This window comes from Oenanthe melanoleuca, chromosome 18 (genome assembly GCF_029582105.1).
Source record: "Oenanthe melanoleuca isolate GR-GAL-2019-014 chromosome 18, OMel1.0, whole genome shotgun sequence".
In the NCBI taxonomy this organism is placed as follows: domain Eukaryota; kingdom Metazoa; phylum Chordata; class Aves; order Passeriformes; family Muscicapidae; genus Oenanthe; species Oenanthe melanoleuca.
In genome coordinates, this window is record NC_079351.1 from 8071853 (window position 1) to 8085465 (window position 13613).

At 54.5% G+C, this 13613-nt stretch overlaps 1 protein-coding gene across 7 annotated transcripts in view; it reads right to left on the reverse strand.

Moving 5' to 3' along the window:
* SEPTIN9 (septin 9) overlaps positions 1 to 13613 on the reverse strand; it is a 134406-nt gene that overhangs the window by 52076 nt on the left and 68717 nt on the right. For all 7 annotated transcript variants that reach the window (XM_056506020.1, XM_056506026.1, XM_056506025.1 and 4 more), the window contains one exon: positions 3574 to 4215. In XM_056506020.1, coding sequence (XP_056361995.1) covers positions 3574 to 4215 — 642 coding nt within the window. The remainder of the gene's footprint in view (positions 1 to 3573; positions 4216 to 13613) is intronic.

The window sequence follows — 13613 nt, forward strand, 5'->3', positions numbered from 1 at the left end:
GCTGGGGCAGGATCACCCATGATAGATCTGATGTGGATTTTCCTGATGATTTGCCTGTCCCTCATGCAGCTCCTGAGGATCCCAGGAGATCTCTCCATTGCAAAGGGCAGGTGGATGTCTCTGGATGAAGCCCTGCTGCTCCCACAATGATTCCCTGCTCCTCTCCTCACAGGGATGGAGCAGCTCCTGCCACACTGGCACCACAGCCCTGCTCAGACCTGCCCCACCAGCCCAGGGCAGAACATCCTCCCCTGGGACTGGGAGGGAACTGCTGCCCACAGCAGGAGCCTGGGAGAGGTCACCCCCACCCACGGGCACTCAGATTTGGATATTCACATTTTTAAGTCCTGCACAGCAAGGACAGCCCTTCCCTCACCTTGTTTTTACAGCTATTTTAATTGCTTGTGCCTCTTTCTGCCCTCTGCACAGCTCACATTGCTGTGGCAGACTCCAGCTATAGAATCCACATCACCTGCTCATCCCATCTCCTTGTCCCAGCTGGGGAGCACCAGCCACACAAAACCTCCATTGGCATCTCCACTGCAGATTTTGGGGACACAAAGTCCACCTTTGTAGTGGCACATCCCAGAAGGATGGGTGCCCCTCTCCCTGTCACTAATGGCCCAATTCAAGCACAAATGAATCAAATGCTCCCCAAGGAGTGCAGGAGAGCACAAAGACTCAGAGAGGGAGAACATGGATGGGAAGGAATATTTCTTGCCTTGTTAAACACCTCCTGCTCTCCTCCCACCTCAGGAAGCCCAGCTCTGGAGCCACACTGCCCTGATGAAGTTCAGCACTGAAATGACTCCTTTCCTCTGTGGTTTGCTCTGAACTGCCAAGCTCCCTGTGACTGTTCTCCTCTGAGCAGCCTCTTCCTGCTCAACACACTGCTGCATACCTTCAGCACAGGCAAGGCAGCTGAGCCTGACAGCTGGGGAAGGCAATCCCAGCACAGCAGTGAGTGAGGGCAGCTGGAGGCAGCTGCCTGCATCCCCTGCTCAGCTGTTTGTGCTGGAGAGCCACCAGCAAAGGGATCCAGGGGTGTCCAGTGGCCCAGAAGCACCTCCTGGTGACCCAAACCCTGGGGCAGGAGCTGCCACATGTCTCTGCTGCAGACATCAGAGAGGCAGTGTCTTCATTTGGGGGGTTGTGGTGGGGCCAAAGCTGCAGTGGAGCTGCTGAGCACTGGCAATGTGCCTGCACCCATCTCTGGGACATCCTGAGGGTCCCTGCACAGCCCCTCAAACATCTCTGTGCTCTTGTACCAGCAATAAGGAGACAGGCCATGCACCTGCCCAGCATCACCTTGGGGTGGGTGTTGTGGAACAAGGGGAGGAGCACCCCAAAGTGGAGTGAAAGCAAACCAGGGCAACCTCAAGTCACAGCAGTGGAGGAGGGGATGATCAGGAAGGAGATGTGCTCTGTACCCTTGTGCTGACACACAGGGAAGAGGAGACAGAGCCCTCACAACCCCTCCAACTTTGTCTCTGGCTCTTGGTGGCAGTGGGGATGGACCTAGATGATCTTTAGGGTCGCTCCCAAGCCAAACCATTCTGTGATGATTCTTGGAGACATTGGACTGAAAGCCCCTTTTGTAGCAGACCCAGGCTGGCTGCAGGGCAGACTCCAGACAGCTGGGCTCAGGGGTAACATGTCCCAGCAGCTGTTCCCCCTCTCTCCCCACCCTGGGCAGCTGGAGGATTCAGCAGCTCAGCCAGCCTTCTGCTCTTAAAGTGCCCCACCATCCAGAGCCTGGGATGCTCAGAGCAGCCCAGAACCAGCAGGACAAGGCTGAGCACCCACCCACGGGGCAGGATGGGCCCCCTGGACACCTCACACAGCACTGGGGATAGAGGGGGGGCTCACACAAACCCCACCCTGGGCTGAGGCTCAGAGCTCAGCTGTGAGATGGCCCAACCTGTACCTACACCATGCACAGTAAGAAAAACCCACTTGGGTCCTGCAGGTTCCACATCAGCTCCCCTGCTGACTCCTGCCTTGGTTTTACAGCAGCACACACACAGCCTGACCTCTCTGCATGCCAGAGTGAGCACAGGGCTGCACAGCAGAGGGGATGGAACCAGCCCCAGGGCAGGCATGGACCTCCCAGGTCCTGGCTCAGCCACCCATCCCATCCCACAGCCCCCAGGGAGAGGCACAGGGTGGGGAGGGAAGGGGTGCCCTCCACCCAACCACTGGATCCCTCACAGGAGGGAGCTTGTGGGCGATGGAGAATGGAAAAGTAATTAACAGGTCTGAAAGGAAAATCTCCAAAACATGGAGAATAAATGACAGCTGGCAAGGGAGGGAAGCTAGCTTTAATATGGAATTAATTGAAAACAAGATAGAGCTAATATAAGCCAGGTCTCCAGTTTAATAGTGGCTGTGCTCCAGGATGTTATTAGACTTTGTCTCCAAGGTCAAAAAACCCTGATTCCTGCTAATGAAGAGGTCCCAGACCATAAACAACAACACCAAACAGCAATATCCCAACAACACTCCCAGAGCCAGCACCACTCCTGCACCTGGGAGCCTTTCCAGGGCTCTGTGGGTCTGCACAGGGCCTGAGCTGGCAGAACTGTCATCTCCCAGCACCCAGGCTTTTGGCATTTCCTTTTGGACTGGACAGAATTTCTTATTGAAGCTGACAGCTCTTTCAGGCAGGATAAACACAAAGGTAACAGCTCTGCCTGTGGACACATCTGAGCACAGACCCCAGAGGTGTCACCACAGGCGCTGAAAGAGCAGCACCAGCACCTGGCACTCCTGTGTGACCCCTGAGGTACTGACCAGCCCAGCTTAAAGCTAAACAGTCCATATTATTTATACTTTTAACCCAGTAACTAAATTCCCATGACCCTCAGTGCAGCACTAACTGTCCAACCAGAAACTGCTGCCTGAAACCACGAAGAAGAAGGAAGATGAGCACTGAAACACACACCACCTAAAATCCTCCATCTTATCCCATACCTGTGGAGACCGACAGGCATTCCCAGTTAGGGAAAATGAGAGCCTCTCTCACTGCCTTCTCTTGATCCTCCTGTTCTGTTCCCTGGGTCAGCCCCTCTCCCTGTCCCTCAGTCTCTGGTCACTCCCGCCCTGATTCCCTGTTGGCCTTTTGCCCTAACCCCACCCTTGTGACACCCCATGTCCCCTGGTCATTGGTCTCTGATGCTCTCCCTGCCCTGCTCATCCCATGTATTTAACACAGACCCTCACAAAGTACCTGGCCTTTGTTCTCTGAGCCGTGGATGATGCGCACACGTGGCTGAAATAAACATCTCTGTTAAACCCCTACAAAGGCCCTTCCTGCTCTCTGACTTGCTATCACCCCAAACAACACCAGATGCAACACACACCTATTACTATATTATAAAAACCTCAATTTAAAACCCTTCACCACGTGAAAGCACACACTTCTATTTAACTACACACTCATGATTTTAACTTAGCTTCCAAATTGGAGTGATTTCTCCAAAGGCTCAAGTCAAAAGCGTTCAGTGCCAGAAAGGGGGTCAGTGCCAGAAAGCAGAGAAACAGACACCATGTTTTTGGGAGGGCTGTACTCACCCTCGTCCCTCTTGGCTGTGCTCTCCAGGTGCAGGGGCTGTGGCTTTGGCTCTGCCTGCAGGGGCAGGGCGGGCAGGGCGGGCTCTGGGCTCTCTGCTGGCCGCGGGGCCGGTGCCGTGTCGGGCCTGCGGGGCGCGGAAGCCGCGCTGACCCCACTGGAGGCCCCGGCGGGCTCGGCGGGCTCGGCCCGGCGCTGAGGCGGCTCCGGGATCTTGGAGGGCGGCACCTCCGCCCTCCTGGGCTCCTGGGGCTTGCCCAGGGTGATCTCAGTCCTCCTGGCCGCCGGCTCGGGCGGTTTGTGCCCCGCATCCGCTCGCTTGAGGCCGAACCGCGCCAGGGCCGGGCCGGAGTTCTCCACCTGCTTGGAGGAGATGTCAATGGAGATTTCTGTTCTTCTGGACACCGGCTCGGGCGCTTTGGGTCCGGAGAGCTCCACCCTCCTCAGGGGGGGCTTGGGGGATCTCTGCACTGTGGGCTCTGCATGTCTGGTGGGCAGCTCCGAGTTCCTGGCGCCGAGTTCCTGGAACTTCTGCGTGGAGCTGGACACGGTGGACCTGAGGAGGGTGTTCGGGGCCCGGCGCTGTGGGGTGGAGGAATTTGAGGACTGATCTACCTCCTCGACCTCAAAGGATCTTTTCAGAGCTGAAAAACATGAAAAGTAGATCAGGGTTTAGTTACCATCCACCTGAGGGACCCCAGAGATGCTTACAGACACTGCACAAGGCTCGAAACTCCATTTCTGCTCCTTCATCCCAGGATCCATTTAAGCAGCTGGTGATTAAAGTTCTGCCTCTTCAGACAAGTTAAAAACCCAGTAATAAAACAAATCAGGGCCAGGAAATTCAGCCCCAGAGCAGAAATCATGCCCACACTGCCCTCCATCCACACTCAGAGGGTCCCACCATGGTATGGCAGAGCAGAGCATGGCACTGGATTTGGGGGAAGACACAGATCCAGCTTGCAACACCTCGCTTTCCCTCTCACATCCAAAGGATGCACAGATAAACACAGGCTTTCCTGTGAGCACTGCCAGCAAAATCTGAGCTGGGAACAGGAAAATAATCTCAGGACAGAACCAAATCCATATAAATGCAGCAAGAAAACCAAAGGTGGCAGCCACAGAAGCTCATATCCTTAAAAACAAACCTAGAGACCACATGAACCAAGGACTGAAGTGTTTTGAGCACTTGAGACCCTGGTACAAGGAAGGGGACAAGTGACCCCAGCTCCTTCCAGGACCCAGCCAGGCAGACACAAAAGGCTGAACTGCACAGAAACAGAACCACTGCTGGATCCCATTGAAAAGCCACAGGCTGTAAATACCCTCTGATCCCCCCAGAACCCCCAGGCAGGCACAGGGTCAGGGCAGGACAAGGCATAGCCTCTGGCCAGCACAACCAGCCCACCCATCCTTTACATCAACAGAATAGCAGCAGTGAGATTCAGCCTCTAAAAACCTGGGCTTGAGATCCCACAGGACATCAGGATGCAGGGAGAGACTGGAGCACAGCCCTGCCTCATCCAGGGAGATCCTCCCAGGCCTGGGGTGGGGCTGGAGAGGAGCCACCATGCAGAAGGACCCGTGTTCCAGGGCAGGGCTGGGGACCCTCCATCCCCTGGTCTGTTTGCAGGACAGGAGCCACTGGTCACTGCTGGGAGCCACATCTGCTGCTGCCCTGCCCAGCTCTGCTCCAACAGCACTGGCACCAGGCAGGGCAGCAGCAGTGACCCCCTCTGTGCTGGCAGCAGGGGCTGGCACAGCCATGGCCACATCCCCTGGCAGCTGCACAGGGAAACCAAAGGAATGGTGAAGAAACCCCTGGGAGCTGGGGCTTGTGTCAGACAAGCCACACCATGGGGAGACTGCCAGGGGTTAAAATGAGAGATCCAGACTTTGAAGCACTGAGGAGGCTGGGGCAGGAGCTCACCAGGATGTTCTGTGTGAGTGCTCAGGGACAGACAGATGGGAAGGGACACACACCCATGTCCCCCAGCTGGTTCAGACCCAGCAAGAGGGGTCTGGGATGGGCAGGGAGGGATGCACAGAGAGATCCAACCCCAGTGCCAGCCTGATGGGAACAGCACCATGGCTGCTCTGTGGTTGTGCAGAGAGGAAGGCACCAAAGCACAACACTCACCCCCCCACAAACCCTGGAAGGGTCCCATGAAGGACACCTCATGACAAAATGGTCTGTCTTGCATCTCAGAAATATTCAGACATTGGTAGAAGGAGGGAGGAAGGCAATGAAGAAAACTAAAAATGCTTTTTCTCAGATTTGATTTTTGACTTCTGTGGAGCTCTCCCAGCCATGCCACCACCTGCTCACAGGGGTGGGATGCTCCCTGCAGCAGTCCCTGCCCTGCAGTCTGTGCTTGGCACAGCCCATGCACTGCAGGTCTGTGTCCATGTCACAGCTCTCAGCATCCTCAGAATAATTAATCCAATAAAGCCCCACACTGGAAAGCTGTTTCAACAAACTCAGGTCTCCAACCCTGAGCTGGAGCTCTGACCCTCCAGCACAGATTTTCCACAGTTTCCCTTCTGCATCACACACTTTATCCAGAAACTAACATTTTAGCTGTTCTCTTTTCCCAAAACCCCCACATTTAAACAATGCAGCAGCCAAGCCCAGTTTGCATTTTGCTGGAAACAAAGGAGCGGAAGGGACGAGCCGACGGGGAGCCCGTGCCTGGCCTTGAGCAAAGCTGGGTGGGCAAGAGCAGCACAGGACAGGGACTGGCACTCCCCAGGGATGGAATCTCACCTCTGTCCACAGCAGGCCCTTCAAACCTGCCTGTCCCTCCTCCAGACAGATCAGTCTGCACCTCTTCCCTTCTACCAACAGCCCTACAACCTTCTGAGACGTGTCTTGAGGAACAGGGAAAATGCTCTCAAGGAACCCAGCAGCAAAGGAAATGCTGACAAGAAAGGAAATCTTTCTTTAAGGAACACTGTCCTGGAGATTCCTCGGTGCCAAGTGGTTTGGGGATTTCTTTCTGAGCTGCTACTGAGCTTTGGATACAGACAGCTCTGCTGACCTCCAAGGGTTCCTCACACGGGCTATATCCATCATCTCCACTCCTCTGAGCCCTGCTGCCACTTCCTAAAGAAATGGTGGCTAACCCAATTGCAGTGCTGACTCACATGGCCCTTTCTTTTGACTTTCAACCCCACAGAGTGCCCCAGGCCCAAGGTAAACCTGCCCAATGCCACCCATGTGGTCTTTCTGGAGCACAGCCAGCCCCTGTCCTTATCGAAGGGCTGGACTGAATTACAACACCCAAAAATGGCTTTTTTCCAAGTCCTTCTGGGCCCTGTTGCAGAGAAGAGAAAAAGGTCAAAGCCCAGACACAAAGGGGTTCAAAAAGCCCAAGGCAGAGCTGCAGAACCACGATTACAGTCCCAGGACAACCAAGCCCTCCATATAACTCCTCCCTTGTGCTGCAGTGCCAGCAGGCAGGATGGGGGCACTGAGGGGCTGGGCAAGGAACCTGCACCCCAAAGAAGGGCAGAAGTGGCTCAGCACAGTGTCTGACAGCAAAACCATGAGGAGCCCCAGGTCTCAGTGACATTCCCTCCCCAGCAGTGTCACTGATTTGCCTGGGGACACCCCAGGAGCTTTCTCACCCATGGATGGGGTGTCCAGCTCCTGGTGTCACAGGGATTTTGGTACTCAGCTTGTCCTGCTGGCACATTTGGCCACTGCCCTGAATTCAGCATGGTCTGGAGAAGGCCTGACATCCCAGAAAGGATTTGTGTTTCTGAGGATTTGTGTTTCTGAGACAGAGCCCCACTGCCATGGACATGACCTCAGCAGTGTCCCCTTCAGAGGGACCGAGCGTGGCTGGAGCTCCCTGCTCAGCACTGCCTCTCTCCTCCTTGCATGAGAAGAGACAAGGACCTCAGGAAGCACAACAGCTCTCAAAAAAAAGAGAGAAAACTTATAAATAGTGTGTCCTGCCCAGAGGCAGGAAAGGAAAGTAAACAGCCTCTGCTCCAGTGACCCTCCTCCCGGCTTCCTGCAGGGAAGTGTCCGTGCTCCTCACAAAAACAGGAGCAGAAGGCAAGACAGGGCTAGAGGGCCCCATGCCCCACTCCCACCCACCCTGCCAGGGTCCCTCATGGGCAATTGTGGTTAATTCTGTGTCTCCAAGGGCCCTGTCACATCCCTGACAGCCCTGACAAGGTGTCCCTGCCCTGAGCTGGGCATGCTGCAGGACTGTCCCCACTATTGTATTTTCCAGGGGTTTTGGGCACAAGCAGGGCTTTCCCAGCCCCACCAGCAGCTCCCATTGACTGGCTGCTGTTGGAGGTGCTGAGCACCACCCTTCCTTCTCTTCCTCTGGAGCTGCACGTGGGGCTGAGCACAGGCTGCACTGCCTTTGGCACGTGCTTCCTTTCAACCAGTTCCAGACTCATTCACACATCTCTGGCTCAATCCACCACTGCTGAAGGCAGTGGCTTTAGGGCAGGGAAAGCCCAAATTCCCCTAAAATGAGATTTCCAAGTGCCTCCTACTGGATGCAACCTCTGCAGCAGCCCCCCACCACCATGTCTGGGGCAGGAACCGCTCACTGCCATGTCCCTTTGGGGACCAGACCTTTGCAAACCTCTCAAGGTCACAGTGCTCTGCTCAGCACCACCCAGCTCAGCAGGGCTGGCTTCAAAAATACCACTGCTAATCCTGCTGTTGGATGAGGGAGGCACAGGCTCTCTGAGGTGGCTCTGCTGGCTGAGCACAAGGACGTGCCCTCCTGAAAACCCAAATGTGCTCCATGCCAGACAGACAGGAACTGTGTGCCTTCATCCTGCTCAAATGCTCCCCAAGCAGGCATGGGGGATGAAAAGGAGAATACATTGATTTCTTCTTCTATTTTATGCAGCAGTGCTGGGGATGGCTGCACAGTGAGGTCTCTGTGTCCTCCCAGTCACCCCCCAGCCAGGCACCAGCAGGTCACTGGCCATCAGTTAAAGCTGCTCTTTAGGAATCCTCCAAACTGGGGAGAGAGGGCAGAGGTCTGGTTCAAACCCCAGCAGCTCATGCAGCAGCCAAGACTCTTCCAGACATGTCCCAAGTGAGCAGCACTGGGGACTCCCACATGCACAGCTCTTGCAGAAGGAGTCTCTCCTGGGAGGCCCAGGCAAGGCAGGGGTGCCCAGATGCCATGAAGGACTCCATGTCTCCCAGATGGACACTCTGGAGCACACAGCACACTGCCAGCACGGCTCACCCTGCTCTGCTCTGCCTCTGTGCACCCCAGCAGGGTCAGCGGGGAACATCTGCAACATCTGCTCCTCCTCTCTTCCCTTTCTAAACACAATATCCCACCAGCAGGCCAGGGGAGGCTTTGTACAAGGAAATCTGTGCACAGAGCTCAGGAGGAGACCAAAATAAACAGCCAAGGGATGCTGACTCCTCGGGGACCTGCTTGCAGCCAGAGCCCCCAGCTCTGCCACAGCCACAGCGCCCAACTGCTTCCCATTAAACATCCTGTGGCCCTGAGTGCTCCCAGTAACCCAGGGGTTACATCTGCTTGCTTGCTCAAGCACAGAGAGCTGTCCCTGGGTTCTGGACACACAAGAGCCCGGCGGGGGGCAGCTGGCGCCCCGATACTCCCAGCACACAATGGCACCGTTTAGAGCCAGGGCTCGCTCTAAACTGCTACCAGATGGTCACCTCCTGTTCCCAGGCAGGAAAGGGGGGAGGCTGCAGCTCTCATCTTTCAAGGAACCCTTGGAAACCCAACACAGCATTCACTTAAAGCTTCCCAGAGCCCTGCCACAGGCAGCAGGGTGCTCGTGGTGCTTTTCTGAGCAGAGTGTTTGCCCCATTACCACAGGGCCACCTGGGTCTGGCTTACCCAAACCTCCCCTGGGTGATGGCACTGAAGAGCTGCCACCACCCACACCAGAGATGGGTGCACTGGAGTGAACTAAAGGCTCAGTTATGGGGCAAGTGGGGTGCTCTGCATGTCCCTATAGGGTACATCCACTGTGTATTAAACTTAGAAGTCCCACAGCAGAAAGGGGAGGGAACTGCATCCCTGCTGGTGGCAGGATCTCTCTACCCCATCCCTAACAAGGTGCTCCCAGCTCCCCTCAGTGGGGTCAAAATCATGGATCTGAGATGGAAAATCCCTGGCAGTGCAGGCAGCAAGCGATGCTGCACAAGCTGGCAGGATTTTGTGAGTACACACAGCTTCAAAACAGCCTGAGAAACTCAGCTCCCCTCTTACATCCCCAGAAATGAAGGCTGGAAGTTTTAAAAGCACATTTTCCAAAGCTTCTGGTGATCTAGCAAAAGAAAGAAGAGAAGTAAGGGTTGCTGGGGCCCCTCCCTGTGCTTCTGCCAGGAGGCTTCACACCTCTCCTTTACCAATAAACCAAACTTGCTGCACTACACATATAAAATATATCTATATATCTCTCTATTTATATATATCTATAAATATATCTATATATATCTAGTGACACTCTGCTGTTGTACCCTGACTCTCACGCTATCCTGAGTCAGATTATGAACAGTTTATGCCCAAATAAATCCTTTCTCTGATTTCTCAGACAGCCTTCAAAAGAAGTTGCAGTAGATTCCTGGTCTGACACGAATCACATGTACAAGAAAAGGCTGGCAACGTGCTGTCACCATGCAGGGCCTTGCTGAATGGTGTAAATGGTACCAAGAGTTCTGGTGGAAATTTGGGGATAAATGCAAGTTCAGGGCTCTGACATCAATCAAAGCAGCATTTGTCTCACTCACAGCAAGGTATAAAACAGCCTGAGGCTGATGCAGCAAACCACTCCTTTCCCAGAAATGAACATGCAAAAGCAAAATCAGGACTAAGAATAGAAAAAAATAAAAAAAAATCCACGCTCAGATTAATACAAAATCCCAGCCTTCCAGTCCCTACAACGCAGCACTCAAAAGGTTTTAGCTTGATTCTCTATTTCACTTGGGTTTATATAACCATTAACTCACAGCAAAATGCCTCCAGATCAGACCAGTATATTTTACATCCCTTATATTCATTTCATACTTGTACAGAAAATTACATAAAACCCGGGTATCCAGCCCAGCAGATTGCATTACTGCCTCTGCCACGGGCTCACTCCAGCTCCTGTCTCCGGTCTGTGCTCCAGTTTCCTTTCACAGGGGGAGGAGGAAGGAGGGAAATAAATCTTTTCTGTGCCTCCCATGGGGCTGTAGATTTGGTTTGGTTCACTAACATTTCTAAAATGCCTCGAAATGATTACCCAGAGACAAAAGTATGATGCAGATGGTGTTGCAGAGCCCAGCCTGCCCCTTGCTGGTGCCACAGATGCCATCCCCAGGTGTCCTGAATCCCAGTGCCCAGGCAAGGACATGGAGAGTGACTCAGGTGGGTGACCAGCCTGGGGGCAGGGACTGATTAAATCAGTGAAGTCTCCATTTGAGAAGATGCTTTGATGGGCAGTGTTGCAACACACTGCTTAAAAAGCTACAGAAAAAGGGTAAATAAAGGGGTAAAAGGGACAAAGGAGGGACCAGGAGTCATTCACCCCTGCAGTGCTGCCCACTGCTGCCTGCACTGCTGCTGATTGCTGCTGTCCCTGCAGCCAGCCCTTGGAGGGGACACCCAGCACTGCAGTGTGAGCTGCTGCCCAAACACCCTGAGGGCTGGCAGAGAGCAGAGCCCTCCTCCTCCCTGGGAAACGTGCTTTGGAAAATAAAATATAATCCACTCTTTGCACATCTCCCTGTATTTTTACTTCTAAAGGCCAAGGTGAAAGAAACTGATCCCAGTCCTCAGCACACTCATCTCCCAAAGCAGTGCAGCTGACCAGTGCCACTGCCCTCACCACCAATCCCTGCCATGACCCCAGGCCTGGCAGGGGCTGCAGAGCACCCACCTCACCCTAGCAAGGGGCTGCAGAGTTTTGTGATGTTTGGGTCCCAAGCTGCCCCCCCTGCTGCCAGGAGGAGAATGGCACAGAGTGCTGTCACTGTGCCCTGCCCTGCAATGCACAGCAGGCTGGCTGGCACTGACTGTGCTACACCTGGGCACCAGGCTGGCAGCCACCCAGACTGCCCAGCAGCACTGGGAGGATGCAGGGTCACACACCACCCATGGCATGTCCCCTTGTGGCACAAACCAGCCAAGAGCCAGCCTGGATGCACCCTGCCCGTGGGCCACCCCCCTGGAGGTGTCCCCAGGAGACACAAGGGCTGAGCTCCATCCAGCAGCCTCACAAAAGCAATCAGGGTAAAAGCCTGAGTCACACCATCAGGAGATGAGAGCTGGCACAAGGAGCTGGAGCCAGCAACAAACCCCTTCTTGCCCAAGGGTGCTGCTTAGCTTGTGGCAGGGGAGGCACTGAGGAGGGGTCTCCCCACGATGGCACCAGCACAGCAGCTGGGCACAAACTGCTGGTGCCACCAAAGGGGTGCCAGGACTGAACAATACCCTGCAGGAGTGAAATGAGAGTGGCCAGGGCACAACCCCTGCCCTGTGAAGGGTATGACAGCCACAAAGAGCTCCCCTGATGGACCCTGACCCCACTAACCAGGCACAGCCCCACCAGGAACTGAACTCAGACCCCCTGACTCATTTTACAGGCTTCAAACAAATTAACCAGGATTTAGGGGCACTTGGCTTGTTGCCTCCACATCCCATCTCTAAAGACCAAAGAGTTCACTGCAGCAGGAGGGGACAGAGAGGCTGGGATAAGGAAAGAGCCTGCATGATGCTCTTGCACATCAAAGTCAGAAATGTGAATATCTGGAGTGATTCTGGGCTCTGAACTCTCCATTATTTGGATTACTATTTGGATTTATGACACATCCCCATCCAGGTTTTTTGTGGCTGCTGTTTCAGTCCTGACTCCTGGCAAGAAGGGCTGAGCAGCTCCCTGCAAGGAAGGGCAGCAAACCAGAAATTAAATCAGCACCCAATGAGGCCATGGGGCACCCAGAGGTACCAGGCTAATGCCTGGCAGGAATTCAGCCCCAGGTTTGCAGGTGGAGCCAGAGCCATGGTCACTCAAGAGTTACCAGACCTGACCCAGCATGTTCCAGAGGTGCTTCCTACCCACTCCACTGCCCTAATCCACCAGGAGGCAATGGGGAAAAGGGTGCAGCACTTCAGGTGAGTCCCTTACTGAGGAAAGGCTCTCCCCAGATGCCAGAGACTGGAAGAGCCAGCATGGTGCACGTGCTCCTGCCCTGACTCTCCTCCAGGCATCAGCACTGTGCTTGCAAAGCCAAGGCAGCTGTCCTGGCTCTGAGCAAGGACCATCCCCTCCCTGCCCCTTCCCACCCAGGCTCTGAAAGGTCTCTCTGTGCTCAGCACAGGGCTGTGCTCATTTTGCCCAAGGCTGCTCCCACAGGAGCTCACCTGAGCCAGCACTGAGAGCTGTCACAGAGCCAGGGACACTCGGTGCCACAGAGGGTGACAAGGACACAGAGCCCAGCCCACCTTGCAGCACATGACTGTAAACAACAACCTCTGGATGATCCTACATCCTAACCAGGGCGAGGCAATCCCCAGAGCCCAGCTCACGTGGACAGAGAGACAACTGTTCTTCCCTTTCCCACTCCCTCACAACCTTTTTATCCCCAAAGAGTTAGATTTACACAGGAAAAACCCAACCCACAACAGCAGGTGACCAGGCAGATGCAGTGTTTTGATTTTGTGGCTTGAAGGCCAGTTCAGCAGGGGAAGATACAACTTCTGCTGGGGAGGACACAAAACTTCCCTTCCCACAGACACCTTCCTCTGGCTCCTTCCTCTCCTACCACGAGGATTTGGCAGAAAGCTCCCATCCAGCCCATTCTTTGTCTTGCATAGAGAAAGGAGATGTGGAATAAGAGAGAGAACACTCTGAAGTGGCTGCAAAGCCCAGCTTTGAGGGTAGCAGAGGTGACCTGGCTATCTTGGAGCACCAGCTGCACCAGCGAGCAGCTCTGGCTCTGCCCACACTGAGCTGCTGATGAAGAGCTCCAGAACAGACCAGCCACAGTGTGACTTTTTGTGGCCAGCCCAGGAAATCCAACAATTGAGGA